The sequence below is a fragment of the Eutrigla gurnardus genome, assembly GCF_963514095.1.
Source record: "Eutrigla gurnardus genome assembly, chromosome: 21".
NCBI lineage: Eukaryota > Metazoa > Chordata > Actinopteri > Perciformes > Triglidae > Eutrigla > Eutrigla gurnardus.
The window spans coordinates 10,068,427-10,082,262 of NC_139932.1; the positions used below are offsets into that span (position 1 = coordinate 10,068,427).

The 13,836-nt window shown below is 44.1% G+C and overlaps 1 protein-coding gene across 1 annotated transcript in view; it reads right to left on the bottom strand.

Annotated features, from left to right (window-relative positions):
- The window catches only part of snd1 (staphylococcal nuclease and tudor domain containing 1), a 159,890-nt gene that overhangs the window by 124,035 nt on the left and 22,019 nt on the right, over nt 1-13,836 (bottom strand). Inside the window, exon 11 of the mRNA XM_084038890.1 lies at nt 6,832-6,933. Within this exon, the coding sequence (XP_083895016.1) occupies nt 6,832-6,933 (102 nt within the window). The remainder of the gene's footprint in view (nt 1-6,831; nt 6,934-13,836) is intronic.

A 13,836-nucleotide genomic window follows, 5' to 3' on the forward strand; every position in this document is an offset into this window, starting at 1 on the left:
CGGCAGCGTCCCCGGGTCCTATGTTCCCCCGGGTCCTATGTGTTCCGGAGCCACCCTCAAATTAATTGGTGTTAATTTTGTGGCGACTGCGAGGCTATGTAACACGATGGCGGAGAAAGGAGAGAATAGCGAGGAAAATGTGGTTGACGAAGACCTTGTGGTGAAAAAGAACTGCACTTCTGCAATTTGGAGTTATTTTGGATTCCGTAGCGACGACGTGTTACAAACACAGGTACTGTGTAAAACATGCCGAACAGCTGTGGCAACTTCCAGAGGAAACACAACAAACCTCCATCACCACCTGCAACACAACCAGTGTTTCCCCTACCATTGTACAGGCCTGCCGCCAGGCCAAAAAAAATAAATCAATACTCCAAAAATAAGCTACCTATCAATTAATTCATAAATCAATAATCATTTACATTAGGAGCGCCTCCGCGCAGCACAGTAGACTTGCTCCGCAAGATGCGCGGCCGCAACAATCCTCGCCGCGCGCTCCCGCTACGTTTTTCGTGTACTTTACACGCTTGATGTTGTTCTGATGCCGTTCCGCCTCGTTAAACCACCACGATGTCGCTTTCTACTTTGAAAACACGGAGTTGACACTGTATTTTGACAAGCTGTTGCACTCTTTAGACTCGTGTGTGAGCGGAACCGGACCGGTACCGGAACCGGACCGGTGCATTTATAAGAAAAATGCCGCTGTGTTTCTCCGTCCAAAATCCGCTTTCCTCGCGCTGCCTGCTCGCACAGATCCGCTCGTGCGCACATTCGCTGATGCAGGTCGAGTGTTTAATATAAATATAGGCTATGCAGAGACGGTGCTCCTTAAAAACAACATCAAGCCATGTGTGTATTAGGATGTGATGACGTTTGTACAACCGGGCTAACGGGCCAAAGCCCGTTTGGGCTGGAGCAGTGTGAATGCAAAGCCGCGGGGGACCCCCCTGGGGCAATCGTGCCGAGGCACGCTACTGATCGCGCCCTTAGGCAGCCTATGTTAATAAAATAAGGATTGTTTTTGATAAGCTGTGGAACTCTGAGTTAACCTATTTCTACCTGAATTTCTATGAACTATCAGGCTGTTGAGTAAACCTATAACTTATATTTTACTTGATAAAATAAGACAATATATGCACTCATATGTCGTTTTAGTGTTTTACAGTATCTGTAGCTATTAATGTTATGCTCCTCATTTTCCAGACATATTATTCCAGCCCCTAATTTTGGATAATTTCCATCAACTGGCACCTTAATAGGTCACTCTCTCCTTGAATCCTTGAAAACCTTGAATACACTCTGGTTGAACAAAAATGTTGAATGCAAATATAATAATTGCAGAATTGCAGACTGCTTGTTGTGCCACCTGACTTAATCCAACTGCACCAATACACCATCCCACGCGTCTCGTCTGTATAGGGTTTTTTCGGCGGGTATACCGGGCCTGAAAAAAATTCTAGGGGAAACACTGAGTGTACCTATTATAGCAGAAAGACAGGAACTGTATAGCTAATATGCACACTTCAATATTTGTTTATTTATCGCAAGTCATATCTCATCGCAATATTGAACAATGGTATCGCACATCGCAGATTTTCCTCATATCGTGCAGGCCTAACTTTGACCAAGCAATGTTAGATTAGCAGAGTTGCAGGCCCATTCTCCACGGGCCATCTAACCGATCTCCCGATAAGGCAAAGCTATCTATAAGAGTACCTCAGAGGAGACTGGGAGGCAGTGGAGGGATTAGAAAACGGGGGAATGATAAGGAGGGCGGCATCTGTTAAGACTTTTTGCTTGTAAACAAGAGCATAAAACGGACATGCTCATATGAGGGGCGTGTTCAGGGAGTGGTCAAGGGTGCATGTGCCACCCTTGAAATCCGATTGGCCATCGGAATTTGTTTGGTTTGCTAATTCAAACTTCTTAAATAGCTGTAGTAGCCTAGTGAGCTAATGATGTGCAGGTCAGCATCTCAGCTTCCTATGTTGGCAAACCTGTTGTCATTGTTTGGTAATTGTTGACAACGGATAAATAATTGTTGGCTTAAATTAAGCCAGAAAAAAAAAAAAAAATATATATATATATATATATATATAAATATAATGGTGCAGACCAATGTGTAATCAAACAGCAATATTTAACTCCTGTAGCATTCTCCATAGAAACGCATAGGATCACAGTTCAGGCTGCATTACTGAACCAGTGAAAACGGGATATTAGACATGTGGGCATATCGCAAATCACAGTGGGTTTGAATAAAAAATAAATAAAAAAAAGTGAAAGAGAGGTGCTTAAGTTCCTGCTGCGTTTTTAGCAGGCTGTAATTGCAGCTAGCTGTGTTGAGCAGTGCTGGAAGGAAAAACAGCCTCGGGCTGGGTCAGCACAGTGCAGAGAAGAAAAGAGGCAAGGAGGAAGAAAGGGGGAGCCCCATCTGGATTGTCAACCATGGGACCCCAGTGACGCTTTGGTCTACATGCTTTCCGTCCGCTTGAACACACACACCTGAAGCTTTGCTCCACGTCAAGTCTCATTTTCCAAAACACACACCACATCAAATACCACACTGCACACACGGCATTCTCAGTGCAAACACGCGCTCGCATGCACACCAATAAGAGGGGAAAACTCGGGTGCTAACAGTACAACACAAGCAGCTGCATAACAGGAGCCACTTTGAGCACGCAGGATTATCCGAATGTGCTCAACCCTGATAAGTGGCTTAATGCAACATTTCCATTGGACTTTTTTTTTCTGCTGAGGCTGAGACCCAGGCGCACAAGAAGCACTACTTATAAAGTTAGCCAAATCGAGCTTTTTGGGATTATGTCACCATGCAAACGCTGCCATTTCAATGGGGGTGGGGATCGACGCGAGAAAGAGGGGGAGACAGACAGCCGTACGGTGACGGAAAGGAGAAAAAGGGAAAATGCCTCAGAGCACATTTAGCTAACCTGAAATGGATATTTCAGAAGTTTTTTTTTTTTTTACATAATATGGAATGACTTACTCGGTTATGGCGACCTCTAAATGTAACCTTATGTCAAATAAAAACTTATATCGTAACTATCTCTTAATTACCCCAAGTGATAATTAACTTTATTTAATTTGTTTTATGTCTCACGTAGCCCTTTGGCTGTCAAAATTATGAATTCATAATGAGAATCAACAGCCCATCGAGGAAGGTTCTTCCTGTGTTCGGCAGCTCCAACTGCTATTAGCCTGGATTATGTGTTCAACTTATTTGTATTTGTCTAATATTATAGTTTGCTCTTTTGTAAAATATGCCGCACTTATCTATGTTTGTTGATCATATGCTGCAAACACAGCCCTTTTAACGTGAACGCACTCATAGCCAGATTGAGAAAGCCTTAGCCTCTCCTTGCTGCTTGGCGGGATCACAGTTGTTGGGGTTAATTATGCCAGATAATGAAAAGATACCCTGGGTAATCGTTTTGTAGTACAGGCCCCAGGTATGGCACCAATTTCTTTCTGCCATCAAATATAGACTCTGCTTGGCCTAAAAGAAAAGTTATTTGAATATGGATATTAGATATGTTTTATAAAAGATCAAAAGCACCATACTCTCCTCATAGAGATGAGGAATGGGGGGGGAGGGGGGGTTAATAGAAGGAGAAAAAAAGCATTTAATGTAGCTTTATTCCCCCAAAGCTGAGCGGTGGCATTAGGGCTTTGAGCTTTTGCTCAGCATGCTGAGACTCATAGTTAATGCTTAGTCACGTCCTAGAAGGTTTAGTCAGGGTGAAAATCTGCTTGTTTCCCAATTCATGCAAGGCATTGCACTCTTAGGCAGTCTGAGCTTTTAAATAGAATATTGTCAAGGGGGGGATACCTGTAGGTCAGTCTGATAACTGAACCCTGTTAGCTTTGGTCAAATCCAGTTTGAGCTAGATGACGCAAAGATTCACCTTTGGTGATCGGACACAAGATCAGCAGTCACACCTCTGCATGCGACTCAGGTACTTGTTCCTTTTTATATTTCAGCGAAGACCCAGACCAGACAGAGTATTCCCTTTTAAATCCACCGGGTCAAGGTCCAATTAGCCCACTGTTCAACTAAATCTTTTGTCTCCGTTTGTGTCGGGAGGAAAAGGAAAAGAAAAAAAAAACATAAAAGGGGAGCTCTCTGGAGCAGAATTTCCAGGAACGCAGTGGTCTTGGAGTCTTCTACCAATGCTTACTGCTCCAAATCTGTCTCTATAGAGCTTAGTGTTCAGAGACAGGATGACAGTAAGTGGGTCGACTAAACTCCTCTCCTTGTTGGAGTGCAACATGCATCTGTACACCTACCTGCATCCAACTTGACAACTCGAGTAGGACACGGTGGCGAAGATTAACATTAAAACCTTGAAGGTTAAGTATTTGAGCTTGCAAATAAACACTTGCCCATAGAGAGCCGGTGATCATGTCATCCAAAATGATTCCGTCTTGTTTGCAAGATAGCTGAAGGGTGGTGCTTGTACATTCAAAAAAAAAAAGAAGACGTATTTTAGGGCTTCTATTTTTTAAAACAGGATATATAGAGTGACAGGGGTTTAATTAAACAGAGCTTTAGCCTCGTGTCTTTGCAACAATAAAGGGATGGGAAGGAGGCGACGTTCCGGAGCTCTTCCGTTATTGATTCCGCTGATTGAGGAAGGACAATGGTGTGCTGCTGGCAAACTGGCGAGAGCTTTCCACTTAAACCTAACTCACTTTTGAGAGCCTATAAGCACACCTTTGGGAGACCCAATCTCAACACTAATAAACTGCAGGGGAACACAGTGGCACATACTGTACGTACGCAGGGAAGAGTGACACCACAGCTGTGTGCATCTTAAGAAATAAAAGTGGAAATAATAAAGAAAGGTGGAGAACACTTCGTTTGCCGAACACTGATTAGCTGCCATTTGTATTCACACCGTTCGCCGTGTGGACAAATAGATCCCTGATGACCACCACCACCTCCGACTGGAGCCCCAGTCATAAAATCTCTCAACGCGTCATGGAGTGCACTCCCACCTGCGTTTAAAGTCATTCACATGATTGAGTGGTCCAGGATGCATTTTAATACAGGGCGACTGACACACCCTCATATAAATGTGCATACTTTCATCACTCTTATGTGTGTGTTGAGGACAAAACTTATTATGGTATGGAGTAGGCATGTTGCACCTTGTGGTGCGTCCCTGATTATTCTTTTATTCCATTTTTATTGTTCCCTTTCTTTGTGTTGCATGCCATTAGTTCTTGCTTGAGTAAATAGCTAATGGTCACTGTCGACAGATGTGGATTTGCATGTGTGTATGTATTATAAGTTTGTCTACAGACTGCTTGTGTTTTCAGTTCTACACACAAGGCCAAAACTGTACTTTCCACACATTATATGGCTTGGTGCACATTTTCTCATCATGCTAACGGCATATTTTGTATGTATTTTAACACCTTATACCTATAGGTTCCCTATTCCCACCACCCACACTACATCCCAACACAAACACCACAAATAAACAGCAGAATCATCATTCCCGCTTCACTCGTCAAATGCCAGCTCACGGCTGAATTTTCTGTCATTAAAAGAGCATTAATGAGGATGATTAAAACGATTGCGATGAGCGGCTGGGCCTACGATATGAATCTCACTCTTGTACTGAATACCAAAAGGAACTCTCTTGCCTTTCGGCTTTCAGGATGTACTGCAAATGTTGGTTTGTTTGTGTTCTTTTCTTTTTAATTGTGTGCGTTTATGAAAGGGTGTGAGATGAGAATGATTGTTCCATCCATCGTCTGGGTGCTGTAGTTCAAACCCCTGGAATCCGTTTGGTACTTTCTCAGCCCAACAGAAATATGGGTTGACATTAAAATAAGCACGATAAGAATAGATTTGTGGAGGTTTAAACTCCGAAATCTGTTACTCTGAAGCCAGCTGCCAAAACAGTATTGAATTTATGTGATAGATTCTGACTAAGGAATACATTTTGTCAATGACAAAATGACATAAATGCAGAGTTTTTGCAAAGAAAGATTCCAATGTTATTTCTAGCATGGTTCCCATCATAATGTGGCGCCTCGGAGCCTGACAAGTGTTAAGAGTTGGCCATTTGGAAAGACATAAACCATCATTCAACTCAGGCACTGGACAACAGCTCTAGGCATGCCTGTGAGCAACTGCCGCCTTCTCTCCCGGTGCCATTACTGCCACTGTACGTTCAATGACAACAATGTAGGCATCATTTTACTGATTTACTGGAGTAAAAGCAATCTACTGTGTGTGCTGAAAACTTTATTTTGAAATGTGAGGCAAGTCCCTCAGAATAGTAACACTATATGTCATTTAAGTCAGTTTCTTTTTCTCTCAGACACCATTAACAGCTCACGTATTGAAATTTTTAAAAAGGGCGGATGTTCAAGCGGTGGTTTGTGTCTCTGGTGCTCTCAAGCGTAGTGCTGGGTTCTGCTGGGTCAGATGTGTGTAAATCATAGCAGCCCCCTAGGTGTACAGACTCGGTAGATCAATAGACACAAGAGGGGGAAATCAACACTGCTTGTTTAAAGGGTGCGACCAGGCCAATACCAAGCCCCAGGGCATCTACGGAGAGTTCTTGGTATTCAAACTGAGAGAGGGAGAGAAAACGATCTCTAGCTCAGGGCCTCAGAAATGTGTTTGGCTACTGGTGAGGTGGTGGAAGAGTGTTGGATCTTATATACAGCCGTATGGGGATCCCCGTTTAGAGAGATTGTTTAATCTATCAAAAGCTGATTAGAAGGAAAATCAAGTTGATTCACATACTGGCTAACACAGAACTTTCAATTTATGTCGCTGGTTCTTACCTTTTTACCAATGAGCTTCTTCCTCAGGAACTCGCGGGCCTCAAACATGTAGGGGATGTCGTAGAGTGGACGGAAACGTTTGTCTTTGTCCTTGTTCTTCTCCTGAATAGAGATCGAGGAAGGACGGGAGGAGAAATCGGGAAGAGGATGTGCGGGGGGGGGGAGAAGACAGAAGGGGAAGAGAAAGATTATTCACATGGCACTTTCAAAGCAGTGTGACACAAACACAGACACACAGATTCGCACACAGTCAACTTGTTTGTTCCCTCTACTTCAGTCCTGTGACGGGGAGGATCTGGACTCAAACTCACTGAGGGATTTTAATGTGTACAGCAGCATTTCACACACACACACACACACACACACAGTCACGCAAACAAACCGTCCTCAAACACTGTAGCAGTCATTCCTGACAAATGAAACCAAAAGAAAAAATCAGAGTACACAGTTCCAAAGGACATGGATGCAAACAGCCAAGGCAAAGACGCTTTAAACTGTTACACTGATGCACAAAGGCGAGTTCACACTATGTGCATACACAGATGTAGCCACACTGAGGCTCGCACAGCTGCACACAAGAAAAAAAAAAAACTTCCCTCAATACGCTCACCCACTCTCCAACAGGAGCGCGCCACAAATAGATCCTATTTGCATTTTCAAAAGGAGACTGAGGTTTTGTGCTACACAGACAGGTGCCATTTTTGTAGGGGCATGATAAAAAAGAATGAATAAAATGAATACAGCAAATGACAATAACGCAGTGGGAAAATAAACGACAGGCGCTAACAGGAGGAATAAGGCTATGAATGACAATACCAGTGTGCTCGCCACCACAGCCGCTCCCACTCTTCTATGAGCGCCGTCATTATCTGTCATACAAAACAGAAGTAACACTCTTCCAAATGAACACACAGGGTTGGATTAGTTCCTCATTTCCTCTTCTCTTCAATGGGGTTTCATTCATTTTTAATGCCTCTCCAGTTGTTCAGAGCTGCCAGGTGTGGCACACAGCTGGGCTGATGGCTGTGGAGAGGAACACATGGGGAGCGAAGGATGTGCGAGCATGTGTTTGTGTGTTCAAGGATGTGTGCTTGTGGCTCCGTTTGGGGCTTAGCGATAAATCTTGTGGGGACAAACTCCACAGGTCAACCGGGAAAAATCCTACGCCGAGCAATGTTTCAGTGACAATTTTTCATTCCAAATTATTAATATTGTGGGTAAATCTCGACAGTGCACAGAAGGCCTGTTGGATTGGCCCTAGTAAGGGAGCTCTGGAAACTGCCAAATCTACCAGCCAGTTCCTTTAACCTTGGCAGGAATGTAGTAACCTCCGAGTTTAATAGCTTTCTAGCTCTCTTTTCTTACTCCCTCATTGCATCCTTCTCCACTTTCGCTAGCGGAGTCAGCAGCACAGCATGGAACCGCAGAGGTGAGTTAATCTCACACATGGCCAGTGAAAATCCCCGACCGCTCAGCAAAGAGCCGATGTCCTCCATTTTGTGTCAGCCGGGGCTTATTGTCGGGGTCTTTCATCCCTACCAAGTCAGTTGCGGTGGGATGATGGGGCCTTTTAGGAGCACTGCCAACCAGGAATCCTGCATTTTGTGCCTGAGCTGCAGACTTAACCGTCCACTGCTGGGGCCGAGGGTGACTTTTACCAAGCGGGGATTTGCTCGGGTGAAATCCTTCTTTTGGACCATGTTTTCGTATTGTCATACATTAAGACGAATTCCAGACACTGCATGATGGCGTTTGCGTCCTGAGGGTCTTTTACGTACAGCACATTCATGGTAGCAGAGCTGGCATTAACCATAAAAATCATTGAGCGGATCTTTCTAAAGAATGACAGAATAATCTGAAGAGACTGTCATTATGTTGGACTGGAGACTCTGGAGTGCGTCTGTGAGCACCACGGGTCACAGAGCAGTGCCGGAGCATCTGCGCCACTGGTGCACATGGCGTGCTAGCTGCAGGATTTCCTACCGGTAAAGAAATCCCACATTCAGAGAGTCTGATAAGCCCGGTCTCCAGTGTGGCAGCAGAGCGCTGGTTCAGCATTCAGGACAAAATTAAAATGGACATGAGAAGTAGTTTGTCTGAAGATAATACGGAAAAATAAAATCCTCTGTTTGGGGTTTGACGACATGAAAAGTGACCACACAGTCCGTGTCTCTGTTCCGTCTATTCTCTCCATGCCCTGATAAAAGCAAAGTCAGTAAGCTTGTTCTGCAGGATTTCTTAATTGTTTAAGGACACACGCTGCGCAGTGTGTTCAATCCATATTTGTTGGTGTTTAACCTTTTCAAAACAGCATTTTCACTGCGGTCACAAAAACACATACGCACGCCAGACATCAGAAGCTGCATTCAAAAACCTTAAAAGACGCTTTGAATGTCAAAAAAAGTGACTTTTTCAACAGCACTGTTTGCTCTGTTTGCTTATTAATTTGCCAAAATACTGGATTTATTTTCAGCAGGCACACAGAACAGACAGCTAGTGAAAATATTTGATGAATTTAACAAAGTATTTGATTGGATTTACAACAGCAACACAACAATAGCACTGCTCCAACAGGGGAAAGTAAAGAATGAACCCAAGAGGAGCGTGAAAGACAAAAATTTAACTAGTAAGCCGTTTCACAGTAGAAATGGAGCCATGTCACTTCGGGCAAAGAGTTTAAATGTCAGCACTCTATGCCAATTAGGCAACAGGAGTGGAGAAGCAGACAAGGGAACAAAAGGTACTCCTCCATCCTTTAGAAGGTCTACGGGGAACGAGTCAGAAAATGAGACAATGAGAGGAAATGCTACAACTAAAACATAGGTAGTCATAGGAATCAATTGCAGCAACTCCATATTTCACAATGGGCCCTGGTCCACTTTGTGTTCAAGTTACAAGGGAGTCCACATCAGTTGTAGTGCTATTCAACGGGGGACATCAAGCATTTCCTGCAATTTAAACTGTTCAATTAATGTGCCCCACTCCTAACCAAACTCTAATTATTTGTGGCCAATTTCAAATTCGGTGTCCAGACTGAGATAAAACAGAATATTAGTATCATTAAATCCCTCAGACAAGAAAAACTGTGTACACCATCCTTAAACTGTTATTATGCAGTTGCAGGAAGGTTACAGAAAGAGGAGAGTCACTGCGATGTCTCAACCGTGACCCAATAACAACAGTTTGCTCTCACTATCCTCAGGGGGAGTTCTGTTCTATTTAGGGTAAATTCCCTTCGTTCCAAATTACCAGCTAAAGCTCAGGAATCATCTTTGACTATTGCGGAGGCATGACGCTAGCTGGATTGTACAGTGTCGCTGGGGCTGCAAATGTGTGGATCCTACTGCTGCGAGCTTTTGGAGCTTCTGGAACTTCAAGGGTGAAATCATGACTCAGGAGTACGTCATGCTTTCTGATGTGGAGCGCTGGAGCTGAGGGAGTGTACAGTATTTGGGGCCGGAGTTTTGCATTTAACCGATTGAGAAGGGCATGCTGTTTTGTGTGCAGCTGATATTTTGAGAGAAATAAAAACAGGTGTGTGTGCGTTTGTCCCAGACAAAGTGGACATTATTTTCTGATTAAGCAGCGCACTGGGAGCCTTAAACAGTCAACATTTACAACTGTATGTCGAACAACATTACTCAATTGTGCATGCATACACATTAAATAGCTGCAGAGGGCTGAAGAGAGGGAGACGATGCAAGAGGGAGAGGAAGACGCAGAGAGAAGGCACACACTTCCTCCTGACGCAAAGAGCATGACGGATGTAGCCGGTTATGGTACGACAATACAAAATCTAATACCCCTAATCTAATACCATTATATTCACGGCATTATTGTCCGTACACCAGAATACAAATTAGTCATTAAACGACACCGAGTAGAACTGATCCCACAACGGGCTCAAGAGAGAACCTGGATTTCAGAATGACATTTCCTGCAGTACAACAAATAGTCACTCAATTCATGATTACAGGTACAGGTTAAGGCACTGGGACAGCTAGGACAGGTTGCATGCATGTTCTTATTTTGCAGTCATAAATAAGTCATGCAAGAGAAAAAATGGGACCTAAGCAGTGAGCAAGGGGGCTACGCTGTGATTCAATACAGGGTTATGTTTTTAATTTTTGGACAAGACAGACGGTCAGGCTGACCCTGCAGACAGACACAGGCATGCAGTGCTCGACTAACTGCAGCAGTGCCTGCTTAAAAAAAAAAAAAAAAAAAAAAAAAAAAGCTCCAATACTGCTGAATATGTTCAACTATTCAAAGCACAGAGTGAATTTAAATAGCCTACACTGGATAACATCGTACATATTACAGCCATCTCAAACACAAAGCACCCATTTTTAAATGGCCTGTATCAAAGCTAATTCTGTTAACACTAGTGTAACAGTCAAATTACCTTCTAATGTAACCCTTTGTAACTTCCTCCTCTTGACCAACGCAAACACAAGCAAAGCCAAGCCCTTGCTATTTCAACAGTGTCAGCCAAATAGTGCAATTGGCCAAAAACATATTCACCCAGTAGTGAGGAAGGATACTGGCTACCAATCTGGCTCGCCCAGCCAACAGCGCAGAAATGAATCACCGAGTGGACGACCCACCTCCCTCGTCATCGCCCTGCGAAACTTGAGGTCAAAGCATGCGATGTCAGGCTAGGGGCATGCTGAGGGCACACGCATGGCCTGACATAAGATTTGGAGGATGGGGACAGAAGTGAGGAGGGAGGGAGGGAGGGAGGGAGGGAGGGAGGGAGGGAGGGAGGGAGGGAGGGAGGATAGAGAAGCAATCCACGGTTGCAAATAAAGAGCAGGGAGCAGATGAATCCCTCAGCTAAAATACTGTCACAAAACTACATCCCTTCAAGTTTTTACACATTCTGAGGGAACACAAACATGTAGTATTGAACTTGAATCATTATATTCTGACGGTGACATTTTCATGATGAAAGTGGGCTGATTCCGTTCTGAAAAGCACCTGGAAGTAAACACAAATACTGCATTGCTGTTTTGTTGTTTTGAGTCAATTTCCCATTTGACAGCATTTTAGGTGATTTCTTTCCGTTATAATTGTATTTGCATGTATTCCTGCCCTGCGCTACATTTGCTAATTACTTGACTGGCTGCAGCAGCATTACAACACATTTTTATTTCCATATTCTACCACGTCTTGACCTTGATGTCTTGACTGCAATTGTGGAAGTGAAATTGAATTCATTATCATGTACAGGCACAAGCGATAAATGAAAAAAAAAAAAACATACTACTGCATAGCATTTGTTCGAAATAACAATATGTGAAACAGCAGCTGTGCAACAACGAAAAAATGTAGACCCGGTCTACACAATCTGATGTACTTCATGGTTATGAAGATGTGGATATTGCGGAATTCTGCCCACACTCCTACTTTTTTTACCTGCCATATTTACAGAAATGCTAATCAGTGTGCAGTGTTCCAGAATAAAAATAAACCTGATAATCTGAGAGGGAAAAAACCGAGGAGGTAGAAGAGGAGACGGAGGGGGTGAAGAGAGGCAAGGGGATAGACAGGTGGTTTATGGGAAGCAGCGGCGGGATGGACAGAGCGAGACAAAATCATGTAGAGAGGTTATAAAGGTAGACAGAGCTGTATGGTATAGCGTGGGGATGAGCCATAGTCATTGCGTTGCCTTATATAAAGGACAGTGAGAGATGGCCTCTCTGATGTGCAGCACTGTCCTTGACCCTACTTAAACCACATAAGCAAACGCATGCATTACAATGCATGAAGATACACACACACACACACTTGAGACATTGTCGAAGTAAGATACACACGAACGCATCCAAAAACGCCGATTGTGAGTGAGTAGGTGTAACAGTGAGTCACTGAGTGGCATAGAGATCTCTCCCCGCTCGTGTTTACGCCGGGCTTGTCCTGATGCACATGTGAGAGAAATGGAAAAAAAATGGAGAAAGAGAGCACAAAAATGGGGGAAGAAGAGAAGAGGGGGGAGGGAAGGGAGGGAGAGAGAGAGAGACAGTGAGAGAGAGAAAGAGAGAAGCTGACTTCAACTCCCAAGCTTAAAATAACTCACATCTGAAGATATGCCACAGCAGTAACACTGGGGAGGAGAGGAGCCGAAATGAGAGGGAAACAGAGGGAGAGCAAGTGAGGAAATTTCTGTCCTATGTTTTGCTGCAGCCAGACAACATTGGTCTACCAATCCTTCAGTCTGAGCACAATAAGAATAGTCACGAGAGGGGGGGGGGGGGTGTTAGGAGACTAAAAGGGAACCAGAGGAGATGGGAGGAGGAGGAGATGGGGATGGCAGGGACGGTCACAGTTCATCAGTGCACTGGTACATCGCATCTGGCCTTAGTTCCCCTCCCGAAAAAAGTACACACGCCCAGACACGCAAACATGAATGGCATTGCTTGCAGAATGCACGGTCAAACAGTGCACAAATGTATACAGACAGACGGGGATAATAATGACAACTGGCACAAGAAAATCCCTACAGACCTCTAGAGAACACTACACACACATCTGTCACAATACCAAATCTGAGTTTGTTTCCCCTGGAGATCGCCATGGTGCATAGATAGGCTACAGTGCTAGCATGCACACATCTGGAGTGGCTCCATATACACACATACAGCACATGTGTGTGTAATCCCTGTTTGTGCACATGCTGACGCCAATTTCCAAGATGTTTCCTGACATAGGCTAATGCAGCTTAACCAAGCATGTCGCTCTGTGTGTGTGTGTGTGTGTGTGTGTGTGTGTGTGTGTGTGTGTGTGTGTGTGTGTGTGTGTGTGTGTGTGTGTGTGTGTGTGTGTGTGTGTGAGAAAGAGCTGCGCTGCAAACCGTGACGACGTCTTTGTGTCTGTCTGCTGCATTGTAAGCAAGGAGCCAGCTCACTCGTGACAGTGTTAGCCAACATGATGTCAGTGTGTGTAGCGCTTGTGGCTGAGAGATACCTGCTGTGACCTCTGAGGTAGGAATGCTGCTTAAAACCT